This window comes from Trachemys scripta, chromosome 6, assembly GCF_013100865.1.
Source record: "Trachemys scripta elegans isolate TJP31775 chromosome 6, CAS_Tse_1.0, whole genome shotgun sequence".
NCBI lineage: Eukaryota > Metazoa > Chordata > Testudines > Emydidae > Trachemys > Trachemys scripta.
Window position 1 is genome coordinate 57,145,017 of NC_048303.1, and position 17,563 is coordinate 57,162,579.

Sequence of the window (17,563 nt, forward strand, 5' to 3'; positions counted from 1 at the left end):
TCATTAATTTTGGGCTAAAAAAAAGCAAGCCCCCAAAAAACTTCTAAGTTAAAGCTTCTAACGGCACTTTCAAATTCTGACAAGGTCTCTCTCTCTCTCTCACACACACACACTCATGCTACACCATCCACATACCATTTAAACAGCAACGTCTTTGCAGCATCCACTTTATTCTGTTTGTACTCCATTATTGCAAGGGCTGTCAAGATATAGGCTTTGTCTTGTTCAGATTCGGCAAGAGATAGGGCTCTCTCATAAGCTGGGAATATTAAATTAAGATAGGAATTTAAAAAAGCAACTAAGATTTAAAAGCATTCTGGAATGACAAGATACAGACATGTATATGCACTTGAGAGTCTTTAGTTATATGATCACATACATTTTTCCCTACAGGACCCGTGCCACATTCAGTGCACAGGTTGGACACAAAGGGGCAGAATTAAGGTTGCACAAGCACATGCAACTGTAAGTCTGGCATTTCCTAACTTTTGAGTGTTTGACTTTGAAACCTAAATACATTTTCCTATGTAATGAATGCTAAAAACTGTTGAAAGGTGATAAAGGAACATCTAGGAAAGGAATGCGTTCTCTTGATGTTTCAAGATTCCCTGCCCCAAGCAGCAAAAACCATTTTTAAAGTTTAGCATCCACCTTTGTTCATAATACCTTTATTTCTCTACCCTCTCATACTGGACGTAGAGAGTAAGCAAGTGTTGGTACTGCCACAGTGTTCTGCCTTGAAAATGTCAATTGATAAGTAAAAGATATTTTTTCCAGTACGCTGCAATAGCTCATGGCAACCTTCTCAGTAGCAGTCTGGTGATTATGATGAATTTTATATGAAAATCTGAAAATTCTCTGCCTTTATTATACCCCATACTACCCCAATGCATGCATAAGTTGGGACAGAATTTTTCGTTCAGATGTACAAAGTCAAAAGGGGGTAAGTGTTCATCTAGAAAATGCCATATTCCTTTAGTGTCAGGCCATGTACTGCACCTTTGTTTAAACAGACACTTACCTTTAATGCTGTCTTGTAAAAGCCCTTTCTTGAAGTAAGCTAGTGCAACTCCTACGATGCCATCTAACTCTGTGAGAGGAGTGGACATGTAAGCCTGGATGGCCTTGTCATATTGACCTATGGCACTAAAAAAAAAAAAATATGCCCCAAATCAGCTTTGAACTGCAGTTTTAAGCAGGACCAGTTCATGATCTGTACAACCATCAGCTAAATTCACTAACGCTGACTTTTAGAAGCCTAGTACAGTAAAAAGAAAGGGGTTGAATTTTGGTTTAAAGAAATGTAGAACTATTAGGGTACCCTCAAACCCTTCATTCCAGATGGAGTCTGAACTTATTGTTAATGTGGATATTTGCAATCCCATTTCACTTACGTGAAAGCTTAGAGAGCGTTACTAGCTCAGAAATACTACGTTTAGTCAGATTTGCAAAATAAATACAGTTACGGCTTGTTGGAGCTCTCTGATGTTTCTATCAATATATGAGCACATTAATTTTAATTGATCGCATATACTATCCAGGGAATCATATTATAGTGCAATACAAAGACACTGCCTAGTGATTGCTATGGGGGAGGAGGAAGAATAGATTTGGCAATCTTGCTATGAATAAGACCATGATAGCAGAAATGCAATAGGACTATTTACTAAAGTTTATTAACAATCATGGGAACTTTGTACTCACACAAAAATGTTGCATCATTTTGAATTCTTTCTGGAAGACCAGAAATGACCATACTCACATACAATACATGCAACATGGAATGAGGACGTTGAGCATCACAACACTTTAAGTGAATCTCTTTAGTCTACCCAAGATCCTCTTAGAAAAATAAATATCATGGGAAGACATGACCTCTCTAGGCTGAGGGCATTGGTTCTATCACTCATGTTGAGGTCAGAGGTAGATATTTCCTGCCTAAGAAAAATTTACTTCAAAAACCTTGCTTAACAGAGCTGAAGCCACCACAAAGGAAGCAGTTTGAAACTGTCCTCTGATGTCAAGATTCTCTCCATCCTATGCCCCTGAGATGGAATCAGAGGACTAGAAGGTACTGATGCTTCTGACTGTTGAGGCAGACACCATAAAGAGTAGAATTATCTGTGCAATAGTGCTGTTTACAAGAACTAGTTCAAGTCAGTCAGCATGACCCCAAAGGTCAAAGCAATAGCACAGCTCTGCTTCAGGAGCAACCCTATCCCAGGAATACTACATACAAGATCCCATTCTATGGGGATTTCTCACATAACTTTAGACTCCAATATGGGCAACCTCCTGGAACTGTTGGACACTGATCTCAATAAAAAAATTCTTGCTTTAAAAAGTAGTGAAAACATACAACAGCTAACTACTCACACTACAAACTGGATTACCTGCAAAAAGAAAGGGAATAAATTCCAAGTCAGATGGCAGGTAGAAAAACCAAGAGAGTTTGAGCTTCCTTCTGCAAACTACATAAGTAGAGACAAGTAATGCTAAGTTAAACCTAACTGTTGAATTATTATGGGTACAGCTCAGAGCTTTAAGAATGGGAAACTGTGAAATCAATTTAATAAAGATACATATAAGATACTGAAGCTCTACATTTTGTGCTGAATATGATAAAAATGGTTTAAGATTAAAATGAAAGTTAAATATGAATAGCTTATCATCTGCCATAAAGTACCCATTAAATGAAGGATGTGGCCATTCCTTTTTCTGTGGTGGAATTACTCAAAGTAATACTGTGATATTGCAAGAGGTAACAACTTAAAAAACAAAATAAACACTGCTTACCAGAGTGATCTACCATAATTTTGCATTGATATGTTATACTTTTCTTTATCTTCAGAGTTCTTCAGCAATGAGACCGCCCTTGGAAGTGACCATAAAGAACAAGTAATTCACAAATATGCCCAAGAGTACAAGCAAATGGTTGTTATACTTTTGCTTATTACTGCCAGTGAGACTTATCTACACTGTAAGTGTTGTTCTGTCTCTTTAATAATGGCTTAAAATTACAAACATTTGCTGTGTTCAGTGACCACTACTGCATCCATATTATCCCCCCTTTTGGGGAAGAACTGTAATTCCCTTCAGTAGAGACAATGCAACGATACTTAGTTTCCAAAATCATATTAAAAGATTCAATATACTGCAAGGTTCTGTGGTAATTTCTATGAGAGGCATTGATTAATTTGCACTTCTTTGAAAAAAGACAGTTACCTTTTTCTGTAACTGGTGTTCTGCGAGATGCGTTGCTCATGTCCATTCCATATTAGGTGTGTGTGCTCACCACATGCACTGGTGCTGGAAGCTTTCTCTCAGCAGTATCTGTAGCGGACCAGCTCTGGTACCTCTTGGAGTGACATGCATACGCACGGGTAAAAGGGACACCGCTGGTGCCTTCCACCCTCAGTTCCTTCTTGCCGGAAACTCAGACACTGGGGAAGGAGGACAGGTCATGGAATGGACATGAGCAACACATCTCCAAGAACACCAGTTACAAAAAAAGGTAACTGTTTTTTCTTCGAGTGATCGCTCATGTTCATTCAACTTAGGTGACTCCCAGAAGTACCCCTGGAGGCGGGTAAGCCGTTCACGGACATGAAGATTACAACATCGCTCTGTCAAACCCAGCATCGTCCCTGGCCTGCTGCGTGATGGCATAGTGGGCCGTGAACGTGTGTACCGAGGACCACATCACGGCTTTACAGATGTCCTGAATCAGAATGTGTGAACGGAAGGCCACCGAGGATGCCTATGCTCTAGTCGAGTGGGCTCTGATGATCGGCAGCAGAGGGACTCTCGCTAACTCGTAGCGGGTCCGAATGCAAGTTAGAAATCCTTTGCATGGACACTGGGAGGCCCTTCATCCTATCAGCTGTAGAGAGGAAAAGCGGAGTCGACTTACGGAAAGGTTTGTCCGATCTAGGTAGAAAGCCAGAGCCCTTCTTACGTCCAAAGCGTGAAGGTGCCTCTCTTCACTAGTCTCTTGGGGCTTAGGGAAGAAGACTGGAAGAAAGATGTCCTGGCTCATGTGGAAAGCGGATACCACAATGGAAAGGAAAGCCGGGTGGGGCTGGAGCTGGACCTTGTCCTTATAGAAGACCATGTACAGCAGTTCTGAGGTCAGGGCTCACAGCTCGGAGACTCACTTCTCCGATGTCACTGCCACCAGGAAAGCTACCTTCCAATGATAGGGGAGATAGGGACCACAAGGCCAAAGGCTCAAAGGGCGGACCCATGAGCCTGGACAGAACCATGTTGAGATCCCACTGAGGGGCCAGGGACCGGATTGAGGAAAGAGCCTCTCAAGGCCTCTAAGGAACCTGACCATCATGTCATGGGAGAACACAGTCGGTCCCTAGATTGGCGGATGAAAGACCGAAATGGCCACCAGGTGCACCCTGATAGAGGAGCGTGCTAGGCCCTGGTTCCTCAAATAAAGCAGGTAGTCCAAGATCGACTGCACTGAAGAACGCGAAGGGGAGATGCCCCATTCGGTCGCCAGTGGGAGAACCTCATCCACTTTGCCAGGAAGGTCTGCCTAGTCGAGGGCTTTCTACTCTCGAGGAGGACCTTCTGGACCCCATCCAAACAGGCCCATTCCTCAGTGTTCAGCAACATCCACACAGTGAGGTGGAGGGACACAAGGTTGGGATGCAAGAGAGTCAGCTGTGATCCTGTGAGAGCAGATCCAGTTGGTTCGGCAGGGGCCAGGGAGGATTGCTGACAAGCTTGATAATGTCCTGAACCAGTGCTCGCAAGGCCACGCCAGGGCAATCATGATAACCTGTGCCCTGTCCCTCTTGATTTTTGCTTGGACCTTGCTGATGAACGGAATCGGAAGGAACACATACATCAGATTTCCTGCCCACGGCAGGAGGAAGGCATCTAAGAGGGAGCCCTTGCCCCGACCCCATCTGGAGCAAAACCTGTGGCACCTTCTGTTCTGCCTAGTGGCAAACAAATCCAGTTGGTGAGTTCCCCACCTCTGGAAGATCATGCCGGCTATCTCTGGGTGGAGCACCCATTCGTGATCAGAGGAGAAGTCGCTGCTGAGGTGATCCGCTAGCATGTTCTTGGCCCCCGGAAGGTGACACGCTTCTAGACGGATGCCATGGTCGTTGCATAAATCCCAGAGATGGAGTGCCTCTTGGCAAAGGGCCGAGGATTGCTCTCCGATTGCTTGCTGATGTAGAACATCAAGGCTGTGTTGTCTGTGAGGACTGTGACCACTCTGCCCGACAGGTGAGGTAGGAAGACTGTGCATGCTCTGTGCACCACGCTGAGCTCTTTGACATTTACGTGTAGTGTCATTTCCTCTGGGGACCACATACTTTGGGTCTGGAGGGTGCCGAGGTGCGCCCCCCCATCCCAGGTCCGAGGCATCCGAAACCAACTCGATTGAGTAAGGAGTGCTGACGAAGGCAACTCCTTCCAGGAATTTCCTGGGGTCGGTCCACCCATCATAGCGAGGTAAGTACCATCGTGGGGATGGTGGCGATCTTCTCCAGGACTAAGAGTAGACTGTCGCTAACCATTGCTGCAGGGGTTTCATCACATATGCACACGCCACCATGTGATCTAGTATGCATAGGCAAACCCTGACCAGGTCAGGGGAAAACGCAAAGACTTCCACAATGAGGTCTGTCAGTACCCTGAATCTCTCCAGTGGCAGGAACGTCCTGGTGCAGGTTGAGTCGAGCACCGCTCCGATTAACTCTATCCTCTGTACCAGAACTAAAGTGGATTTGTCATCGTTCACCAACAGGCTGAGGCAAAGGCATGTGGCTAGCAGCACCGTGACGCCCCCTTGGACCTGGAGTTGCCCTTCACGAGCCAGTCATCGAGGTACGGGTAGATCTTGATACCCCGATGTCTGAGGAAAGCCACCACCACTGATATACACTTGGTAAATATCTGTGATGCAGTCGGTAGGCCAAATGGGGGGACTGCAAACTGATAGTGGTCGGGACCTACCGTGAACCAGAGGAAGCGTCTGTGTCCCTCAAAGATGGCGATGTGGAAGTACGCATCTTTCAGATCGAGAGCGGCATACGAGTCTCCCGGATCCTGTACTCCACAGGAACTACCTCCACCACACCCATGTATAGTAGACCCTCTACCTCCCGTACGAGAAGATTCTCGTGAGAGGGGTCCCTGAAGAGGGACGGGAAGGTGGGGTAGAAAGTAACTGAAGGGTGTAACCCTGCGCCACCATATTGAGGACCCCTGGGTCCGATGTTATAGACGCCCACGCAGGGAGGAAGGAAAAAAGGAAGTTGGCAAAACAGAGGGGAGGAAGTATCCAGGGAACAGTCTGGTAGGTTGCCCTCAGGTGTACCCTCAAAACAGGTGCTTGCCTGTCTGCTTACTGCGGGTCGAGCCAGTCTGGGACGTAGACGGGGGTTGGTGGCCAGGGCGCTTCCTGTAGCCCCTGGTTCTTTTGTGGGGAGGCTCCTAGTGAGGTGGCTTCCCTGGCTCTGAGGCTACTGTGGCTTAAGCCTCTTGCAGGCAAGGCCGGGGACATACAGGCCCAATGTTTTTAGGGTCATATGGGAATCTTTCAGGCCATGGAACTTAATGTCCATCTGTTCTGCGAACAGGGCATGCCCGTCGAAAGGGAGGTCTTGCATTGACTGCTGAGCCTCCAAGGAAAGACCAGAGAGGAGCACCCAGGAAGCCCTGCGCAATGAGATGGCCAATGCTATGGTGTGGGTGGCGGTGTCCACAGCATCTGATGCCACCTGGAGAGCTGCTCTGGCTGCAGTCGAGCCATCATCCAGGATGGCCCTGAACTCCTTCCTAGAAGCCTCAGAAAGGACACTCCCAAACTTGGTCATGGCCTGCTACATATTAAAATCATAGCAGCCTAGTAAGGCCTCATGGTTGGCCACCTGCAACTGTAGACTGGAGGACGAATAAACTTTACACCCAAACAAGTCCAGTATCCTTGAGTCTTTATTCTTAGGGATAGTCCCCAGTTGACCCTTTCTCTCCCTGTGTTTGACCACCTCTACCACTAAGGAATTGGGAGCAGGGTGGGTATAAAGATACTTGTGGCCCTTGGATGGCACAACGGGCTTGCGCTCCGCCCTCTTGGAGATCAGAGGCAAGGAGGAGGGGGTTTGCCAGAGGGCATTTGTCATTTTAGCTACCCTCTTATGTAGAGGCAAAGCTACCCTGGCTGGAGCCATGGGGCAGAGAACATTAAAGAGAGAGTCTGTGCGTTCCTCCACCTGGAGACTCAGGTTGGTGACAACCCTCTTTAGCAGCTCTTGATGTGCCTTAGCATCATCTTGGGGCACCGGTGGAGGGGGCCCTACTATGGCCTCATCTGGCAACAATGAGGAGGAAGCCGGTACCAAGAGGTCCTCCACAACCATAGGTGGTTCGGCGGCTTGCTTGCCCACTTCCTTCTGTGCCTGCAGCTGAGGCCTCTTGGGCTGGTGGGGGGTGGGAGAGGGCAGTAGCCAGTCTCTCCGAAGTACTGGATACCGAGCGGGCAGCCCGAGAGTGCTGAGTGAACTCCGATGGATTCCAATGTGCCGGCCACGGGCCCAGCTGCAGTGCCGGCAATGTAATCTTCACTGTAGGTGCTGGAGCCTGTCCCACCACTAGAGAACCTTGCTCTGAACCTGAGCCAGAGCCTGAGCGGTCGCTCCCGTGACCAAGATGGGGCTGATTGGTGGCCCTGTCCCGATTGGTACTGGTCGCCCCTCCTGGAGTTGGATCTGGCTGACCTCGATGAACGTCTAGATCCGTGACAGCCCCGGGCCGACGATCTATGCCTCATGCTTAACGAGCAGTACCAGGATGTGGAGCGGGAACTAGAGTGGGCTTGGTGTCATGAAGATGTAGCCGCACATGGTGATGCCACCTTGGGGGATTGGCGACAGTCCGGGGAACGGTACTGTTGGTCCCTTGACCTGTCCTTTGAGCGATACCAGTGCCGCGGAGATTTCAGGTGCTGATGCCGAAACTCCTGCCGGGGGGGTGCATGCCTCCAGAGGTCTGCACCCAGTTACTGGCGAGCCATGCCTCGAACCTCTCTGCCCTTGTCCTAGGCCCGCCGACTGGATGGGGCTATGAAGCTTCTGCCTATCATGGTCAGAAGCATGTCGGCTTTGAGAGGATGACTGTTGGCGGGACGTCCCCTGCGATGGGGAGCGCTGCCGGAAAGGTGGAGACTGTGGTGGTCCCAACTCAGGTTTACCCTGGGACTGGGACCCTGCAGGGGTCACAGTGGGCGGCACCGGGAGGGACATAGTGTCTTGCGCCACTTGGAGGGCCTCCGGCATGGATGGCACCCAGAGCTGACGACGACCTCCCCCACTATCCAGGGTAGCCGACGGGGAGTGGGCTGGGCTACACTACTCAACCTGAGCTGGGGCCCGGGATCCGCAAGGGGGTGAAGAGGTGCCCAAGACAGGGCCTTGGTCCACCCCAGACTTTTCCTTTCCCTTGCAGGAAACTGGAGACCTTCCTCACCCCATCTTCCTGGGCTTTTTGCCTGGAGCCACGGAAGGAGACCAGTGCCGGCTCATAGATGGTATCAGTGGGGCACTGCGCACGGAGGGCACGGTACTCGACACCGAATTGGAGCGCTGCTCTGGCATTGGGGTAAGGGCAGACTCCATCAGGAGCACCTTCAAGCGAATGTCACACTCCCTTCATCCCGGTCTTGAAGAACTTGCAGATTTTGCAGTTATCACTAATGTGACCCAAGCACCGTAAACAACTATTATGTGGATCGCTAATGGGCATGGGCCTTTTACAGCCATTGCAGGGTTTAAAGCCTGGGGACCGGGGCATGCCTTGTCCTGAGGCGAAGTCCCTTTAGGGACCTACTAAGTCTCTAACTTAAATAGGTTGAATTAAACTAGAGGAAAACTATATACAGTAATATTTTCAAGAGGCAAAAGAGTTTGAACGAACGAAAATCAACAGCTCTACCTGAAACAGCACTAGTTCCATGCACCATCATTGGCAGCAAGAAGGAACTGAGGGTGGAGGGGGGCCAGCAGCACCCTATATGCCGCAGCATATGTGCACCACTCCAGGGGGTGCCAGCCTGTCCCCTGCAGAAACTCCTGAGGGAAAAACTTCCAGCACCAGTGCACATGGTGAGCACACACACCTAAGTTGAATGGACATGAGCAATCACTCGAAGAAGAATGTTATGTTCTAGTGAATGAAGAACGCTCAGAAAGGTATTTTACCTTAGTTTTATACATTCTGACTAATCTTACCATCTCAATAACAGGGGCTAGAAACAGATCAGACATCCAGTTTCTCCCCTTTACATTTTATTTTTAAATAGAGATATCCCATCTCCTAGAACTGGAAGGGACCTTGAAAGGTCATCGAGTCCAGCCCCCTGCCTTCACTAGCAGGCACAAGTACTGATTTTGCCCCAGATCCCTAAGTGGCCCCCTCAAGGATTGAACTCACAACCCTGGGTTTAGCAGGCCAATGCTCAAACCACTGAGCTATCCCTCCCCCCTAAATATGATTAGTTAAAATGCATTGAGGAAATTGGCAAATAGTGTTTAAGGAAAGAACCAACCCATCTCAGATTTGTCACCCTGAGGGGTACATTTCAGCACTTAAAATCTATTCAGTGTATAGTTTACCTTTGATAAGCGTCTGTTGCCTGCTTTTTCAGTTGCAGATATTCATTCAAATAACCCAGCATCGTGAAAGCAGATGCATCATTTTGAATTCTTTCTGGAAGACCAGAAATGATCATACTCACACACAACGAGCAGTGAAAAATATCAGGGACATATGGTGAAACATTACAGCAAGATATATTTTTCAAAGCAATTTGATGAGTTCTAGCTATCAGGTGCTCACTGAGAGTCACTTTAGCACCCTTCACACAACACATGGAAAATATATCTATCAAAACCCACCCCATCTTCAGGCTAGTTCAAGAAAAGATTTTAATTTATATGGCATTAGTGTTATTGCCCACTAGAACAAGTTCCATTTTACCAAATAGTCTATTATTTTAAAAATTTCTCAAACTGATACAAAGAGAATAATTTTATTTTATTTTTTTAAGAAAATGACATCTGAAGAGGTTCAACTTTGTACAGACTTTAGCAAAATATAAATTGAATATCAAGGTTTTAGCTTCAGTTGTACTGCTTTGAAGTCATGTCTATTAAAATGAAATACTGAAAAGTATCAACTTAAAATTTCAAGTTGGATGCTAGCAGTTCTCCCTAGAACATAGAAACCCCTCTTTCAATAACTTGTATAAATGAATCCCACTAGAAAATATTAGGATTCTGCAATTACAGACTCAAAGTTTTATACTGTATGCAAAATTTACCTCAATATTAAGCTACAAAATTGGACATATTCTTGTCAACAGCACAAGTTCAGTAGTCAAAGTGAGTCTATTACTGGCATCATTCAAGGACAAGTCATGCAAGGCCTTGATCCTACATTCTTTACTCATCTCTTCAGCGAGATTCTTTCTTGAGTAAGGAGAGCCAGAAAGAATTCAATTGTATTGGGGTCATATTTTCATTAGGCATAAATTTAACAAAAACAACGATACACACATGATACATTTTGGTGGTCTGCTTCATGACTCAGAAGAGCCTCCCCAACCACAAGATTTCATGACCAGCTCAATTTTGGCAAACGTGATTAAGTAATTCATGCTGAATATGCTTTTCAGTCAAACATCTGACAGATATGAAATTAAGTATTTTAACTTTAAGATGTTACCTACCTGTGTATTTGCTTAAAACCACATGCGCTGCTGGAATAGCATTCATTTGAACAATGTTGTACCGATACAGCTCTGTTTCTCTGTTGGTTTTATCTTGCAGCGTTGAGCATACCCAATGAGCATAGCCTTTTGCTCCCTCAGTCTCAAAAACAAAACAAAACAAAACCACCACCACACAAGCAGGCATCATTAACTGCTCAACCAACAATATGCAAAAAAATAAATCTTTCTGTTCTATAGTACGCTAATCTTCAATGAAGAGTGGTTAGGTGTAACATCAGGTCAGCATTTTCCTTTTACTACTTAACAATTGTGTTTTAGGTTACTGCAACTCCAATTATAATTCCTCTTTTGAATATAAATGTAAAAAAGTTTTAGGGGGGAGAGATAGCTCAGTGGTTTGAGCACTGGCCTGCTAACCCCAGGGTTGTGAATTCAATCCTTGAGGGGGCCACTTAGGGATCTGCGGAAAAATCAGTACTTGGTCCTGTTAGTGAAGGCAGGGGGCTGGACTCAATGACCTTTTGGGGTCCCTTCCAGTTCTATGAGATAGGTATATCTCCATATATTATATTATTATTATTAACCTATTCACAGACAGATTATAAAAGGGACAAAAGTCATCATCACTCGTGTCCATTCTTTACTCTTCAGGCACAAGGGAATTTTCTACCACATAGGTAAAGTTTGCCTGTGCAGGACACAGCGCTTTCTTGGAGGGCTGGTCCAAGACAGAGGAACAAACTCCTACAGGAACTAAACACCAGTGCAAACCTCACCACCCTCTACTCCTAATGCAAGGCACACTTCTACCTGGTCTTCTCTCATATAAACACACAGTGTACATATTAAACAATTCTCCCCGTGGAGAGAGGATGAGAGAAAGAATGAGCCACATATGACATATTAGTCCAATTGCTTAAAGCGCTATAGGAAGGTGCTCAGATACTACAATGGTGAGAGTGGTATAAAAACCTATATCAAGTAGAATACAAAACATGAGAGGTAAGGGGAATTTGAAACAGGCCTCCAACCTTTTGACTTTAATAAGATAAAATATGAACTTTTATCACATGCCTTTCCTTAATATGAAAAAGCCTCATTATTCAGAACCTCCTAATGAGAGGACTGTTCAAATACTTACATGCATACTGAGTTCAGTGGTGTGCCTAAAGAGATCCATAGTTTCATAGCTGCCCACTGCCTCTGCAATAAGAGCCTACAGACAAGTTTAAAAGAAAAAGTTACTTGATTAGGTACTGTAAGCAGATAAGAGTTTCCTAATCATTATTCCCACGTAAAGGCTCTTCTTGAAAGCCAAGAATGGCTAAGTACATAACAAAATGACCACAAAAATCTCATAAGCACCTAATGTAGTGCATTTTTACTGTAAAAAATTCTCAGAGATCTTTGTGAAACCCCCAAATATACAAGAATGGTAATATCTACTGCTACAAGAATAAAAAAATCAATATTAAAGAGTATATAAACTTTGATGAAGGAATGGAACAGATTGCTGCATTTGAAGTACGGGGGAACCGTGTTCAGTTTGCGCGCCCTGCGATACCGCGAATTCGGTTATGACGCAGGGCGAGTCTGGCCCCAGCAGCTGCAGCGGGCGCAGGGCATTTGGGATCCATGCCCCGGCGGCTGCAGCAGGAGCGACTTTCCCTGCAGCCCCAATGGGCCCCTGGGGTTCTCACCTCTGTCCCTGGCAGGGCCAGCTCCAGCCCGCCCTGGTGGCTGCGGTGGGCGGTCCAGCCGGGAGAGTGGAGCTGCCGTGGTCCGGCCGGAGGTCTGTCCGGGGTCGCAAGGTGGGGCTGCGGAGCTGCCGCGCTCCGACCAGCGTCCGGCTGGCGTCGCGGGGCTGCTGCGCTCCAGCTGGGAGAGCGGGGCTGCTGCACTCCGGCCGGCATCGCGGGGCTGCCGTGCTCCAGCTGGCGCTCTGGCCAGGGGAGCGGGGCCCCCGAAGACGACCACCGCCGGGGCGAATCAGCCTAAAGCCGGCCCTGTTGGCCGCCCCCCTTCTCTCTCTCTTTCTCTCTCTCTCTCTCTCTCCCCCCGCTCCCTCCCTCTCGCTAGCCAGGGCGCACACTCTGCTGCAAACTGAACACAAGTACAGTGGAACCCTGTTATAACGTGACCCCGCATTTACCACAATTGAACTTTTTGGACCCCAATGATCGCGTTATAGCGGGGTTCCTCTGTATCTATGGAGTGAAACAAAGAACTTTTACATTGCAAGTCCTTCACAGCAAGGATTCTCATTACATAGCACCCATCACAATGGGACCCCAACCCTGACCTGGACTTTGGGACACAGCAATAATATAAATCTTTACCACTTCTCTCAACAGTTCAGTTTCAATTATGCATGATTAGCAGGGCAGCAAGGAAAGGTTACAGGGGGCACCTGTAGTGATGGGAGGGGAACAACAGGATAAAGAGAGAGTAGGGTTGGGAATGTCTCTATGGCCACACATATTCCTCCTTTCCTTTCACACTCCTGGAGTCTCAAGTGGCAACCATAATAGTGAAGCCAATTTTTCTCCTAAAGTCTTTCTTTATGGACCACAAAAGGGAACGATGGGAGCAATAGCCCATTCTCTTATTGTTTTGTTCACCAACTAGGCCTAATATCTGACACCAATTGTGGCTCAATGATATCTAGTATTACACTTTTTATTTTCTTAAATCAGGCATTATCTCAACACAGTCCTACTATCTGTAGGCCTTTTTGTTTGGACTAATTCACTCTGTTTTGCCTTTGCACCTCCCCCCTCAACATTTATTATGACATCTTATGACCTTCCCCCCACTTCTTATAGCTGAGCTCACAATTAGGGTACCTTTGTAGGCCCAATTATCACAATCACAACCACACCCATGACAGTAACATGCAGATGGCTATAGAGGCCTCTTTGCCATCGCTGCTCCTGCAAGATGGCAAATGCAGACTTAAATTTATACCTTAATACACAATGCAGTGGTAGCAAATTAATGTTTAATGTGGGAGAGCTACCACTATTACGAGAACTTTACATTTTCTGACTTTAAATTACTGAACTTTATGCTACACAAGCAAGTTTTTTTTTCTCCCCCACTGTTCTTAGGAGCAGTACCATTGACATCAATGACAGTATTTGTATGACCAAAGGGTGCAGGATTTGACTCATAAGCACTACTTCTGTTTAGCAGCATTATGGATTGACTATTCCCAATTCAGCAAGTGACTGGGGGATACCAGTGCTCGATCATGGTTTCTTGATATGGCTGCTAGGGTGTCTTAATATTTGAGAAGGTTTCTTTGATCAGAATGTCCAGGGGAAAAAAGCTTCACAGCACTGAAAACAGTACTCTATCATTAACCATTATATAAATAATAATCATCTATCATTAGCCAATTTCACTATACTGCTAGTTAGTTAGACTGCTGTCCAGAAAAACAGGCTACAAAAATAAGTTATGAAAAAAACTGATAATGAACACAGCTCCCATAATGGACAAGAAAACTGTGGAAACTTTAGAGAAAGCCAAAGTGAGTAATAGGAAGGTCTATGTGGCCTTTTTCTGTTTCAAGGAGACACATACAAACAGAGACTTAATTTTAAGCACACGCTTAAATCCTAGTGAAGTGCTTTGCTGTGTCAGTGCTGAAATTCTATATACCTTGTTAAAACCTATTGAAACCCATGGCATGAAAGATATTGACATCTTACCTGTCCAATCCAGCACATTAAGTAAGATGGCTCAAGGGACTGAGCTACCTTGAAGGCTTCATGAGCTTGCTGTAAAAGCACATAAGAGATCCGGTACATTACAGTGAGTCATTTGGCACCATAAGCCAAAAACCTGCTGTTCTAGTTATTGAAATACAGAAACAATGGTGTAACTCTTTATATGAGACAAAAATCAAGTCACTAAAAATATTCAATGTGGCATACAGAACAGGAGTATAATACCCATATAAAGTATTTCAGAACCACCTCATGCTTTAACTATAGGAACACTCACCTCCCTCCTCCCGCCCAAGCCCCCTCATACTCCCATGTAATCAACAGCTATATCTGCTATTGTGGAGAAAAAATGCAAACTGCTAGAAATACTGAAGTTTCTCCCCTTCATAAAAAAATGTAGCTAGCTTAGTTCTGGAAGTGCTCGTTCTTTGAATCCACATTTTGCGTTGAACTATATGTAGTCTCAGCATTCCCATCATAAAAATCAGATTCTGAGCATTAAAGAGCTTTGCAACAAGTTTTGAAAGCTTCAGTAATTACTAATCCATTTTTAAAGAAATCAGTTTCTCACATCGCAAATTTAAAAAAATAAAAATAAAAACAGTGATCAGTTCCAGTTCTGCAACTGGGATTTTGACTGCCTCTTTCTAAACTATGCTCTGGTCCAGTCAAATTTTCTCATACAAGTTTAAATAAATTTTCATTTTCATTTAAAGGCACTCTTATTATTCTAGCTCTCCCCTGAGCAGAAACTACAATTGAATTTTTGGCTAGCAGAATTTGTATGTTGGATTGCAGTTTTTGTCCCTTAAAATTGCATACAATAGAATATTGATTTCATTAAACTGTCTGAAAACCCAAACCTGTGCTATTTACCAGAATACTTTAATTATTTCTCCTAATGGAAATCACTTGTTTCAAACAGTATTTAATAAACCTCAATTCAAGTATGTGATTTTGCCTGTAACTGCTTAATGGTACAGATTTAATTTTATAAACTGGCAATACTTTTACCTTAAACAGGAGGGTGCCCTTTGCTGTTAAAAAGCATTCTAGAATTGCATTAAAGTAACATCTTTTAAAAAAGCCATCATTTGAGGAGGAGGAATATTTACCTGAATGTTTTCAGTTGCTAAGTACAAAACCCCCAAGTTGGTCCAGGCAACAACATTCTACACAAAACAAATAATTAAATACAAAAATTAAAGCCAGTTTATTACTGTATTCAAAAATAACTCCATAAAAAGAATCTTGAATACCCATTTCAAACAGACAGTAGCTGCCTACAGCACTTACTATTTGTTCAGCTTGAACAGATTTGATGAATGAATGTTGAGCAAGAGCATAATTCCCAACACCTGAAAAACAGGAGATTAGATGTAACTGAATTTTGTAAACAAAGGAGCCACGCTGCGCTCTAAATTAGCTACACAGAATTTTAGAGACTTACCACTGCAACAGGCAACCACACCAAGTGCATTCCAATAGAGATGGTTTTTACTATCAAGCCTCACGGCTTTTTTGAGACACTGGAATGAAGAGAATTAAATGAGTTGTTATAGCACATTAGATTTTAACCATTGTTGTTTTGTCACAGTTTTAGGTTACACTGAGCACAAAGCGATCCTGAAAGTGACAGGGTTTCAAAAAGTGTCATTGAAGATGGCAGAAAGACAGGCAATACCTGTAAAGATTTCTCTAACAGTTCACTGATCTCATTCGTGTCACTATCGGCTGCTGTTAGGTGCTGTGCTTGACGATAGTAGTTTATTCCAAGATCACACCATGTGTTAGGTGAAGACATCAGTTTTAATGCTCTGCCATAACACCTATAGAAACATGAATCACAGAACTGTTTTATCTCCAATTCATTCCACTTAAAAGTTAACCACTGAACTGAAGCTTGCCTTCAGAGGTGTTTTGAAGACAAAAATGGTCACTAACAAACAGGTGTGGAAAAAAGTGTCAGAATTTAGGCTAGTATTCTGTGGCAATGTTTTTAAGTTAGACTGCTGTCTGAAATTGTTCTGGGGTTATGAATTCCAGGGAAAAAGAGTCCTAAGAAAATTGACTGGGGGCAAAGCGAAGGGTGTGATGGTCAAAGGGTGCATAATTCATTTATCACAAAGTTCTGCAATTTATTCCATTTATATCACTTCCACATATGTATGCTGGATGCATATTGAATTAGTATTTGAAAATTTTAGTATTCCAATCTTTTTAGTCTAGAACATTTAAGATTTAGTAGACTTTATATGGTGAAACATCTCATAATGATTGTTACCTTCCTCCCAAACTGAGGAGCTCACTTTTCTTCAGCATTTGTTTGCCTTCATTCTGACCAAGAAGGGATCCCAGAACTTTAACATTCACTTTGGATGATGAAATGACATGCACGATAGTACAGGCATCCCCAAGTAGTTTCCAAAGGCAAGATACGTCAGGACGATGCTTTGTTGCTCTGCAAAATAAAGGTATTAATTTAAATAAGTTTTTTAAGATATGGTATGAATTGTTTGAGCGACAAAGTTTGATACAAATCTTTCCTTTCTGCCCCTCCAAATAACGTGTAAAAAATAAAAAGACATACATACTTAGATCAAGAACAAGTTAAAATCTGTCACTTTCCATTTCCTCTCTAATCTATCACAATTAAAAAAAGTGAATATACCTAGTTTGCAGTAACAAATGACAAGGAAACACTAAGAATTACCTCAATTCTGAGCTTCCCCAGAATAGCTGGTCTTCAATGTATCTTTGGGTTGCTTTCTACCATTCGAAAGCATGGACTGAACCTCTGAAGAGCAGCCCAACTCAAGGCCAGAAGACCACTGAGGAGATCTGGTGAAGAGGGTGCTTTGTGATCCTCAATCAAGCTGTCAAAACCATTTAGAGGAAGGTGCAAGACTGACAGGTTACCATAGAAGAGGCTCCCTTCCTTGGAGGTCTGAATCTTTTTCTAGGAGGCTCCACAGGACTTGAAAAAGCCTGGTACATTTAGAACTGAAAGGGTCAAAAATGTTGAGCTGTCTGATTTGCAGAAATGTTTTTGTGCCAGGTACATAAATCC

General features: G+C 44.5%; 1 protein-coding gene across 4 annotated transcripts in view; it reads right to left on the bottom strand.

Moving 5' to 3' along the window:
- The window catches only part of TTC37 (tetratricopeptide repeat domain 37), an 81,434-nt gene that overhangs the window by 26,087 nt on the left and 37,784 nt on the right, over positions 1–17,563 (bottom strand). For 3 of the 4 annotated variants that reach the window (XM_034773986.1, XM_034773988.1, XM_034773987.1), the window contains exons 19-30: positions 16,778–16,954; positions 16,178–16,322; positions 15,944–16,022; positions 15,790–15,851; positions 15,609–15,665; positions 14,476–14,544; positions 11,901–11,975; positions 10,757–10,898; positions 9,642–9,735; positions 2,797–2,874; positions 1,022–1,146; positions 136–259 (exon numbers count right to left, since the gene is read on the bottom strand). In XM_034773986.1, the coding sequence (XP_034629877.1) occupies positions 136–259; positions 1,022–1,146; positions 2,797–2,874; positions 9,642–9,735; positions 10,757–10,898; positions 11,901–11,975; positions 14,476–14,544; positions 15,609–15,665; positions 15,790–15,851; positions 15,944–16,022; positions 16,178–16,322; positions 16,778–16,954 (1,227 nt within the window). The remainder of the gene's footprint in view (positions 1–135; positions 260–1,021; positions 1,147–2,796; positions 2,875–9,641; positions 9,736–10,756; positions 10,899–11,900; positions 11,976–14,475; positions 14,545–15,608; positions 15,666–15,789; positions 15,852–15,943; positions 16,023–16,177; positions 16,323–16,777; positions 16,955–17,563) is intronic. The other variant, XM_034773989.1, reaches the window with a different exon arrangement.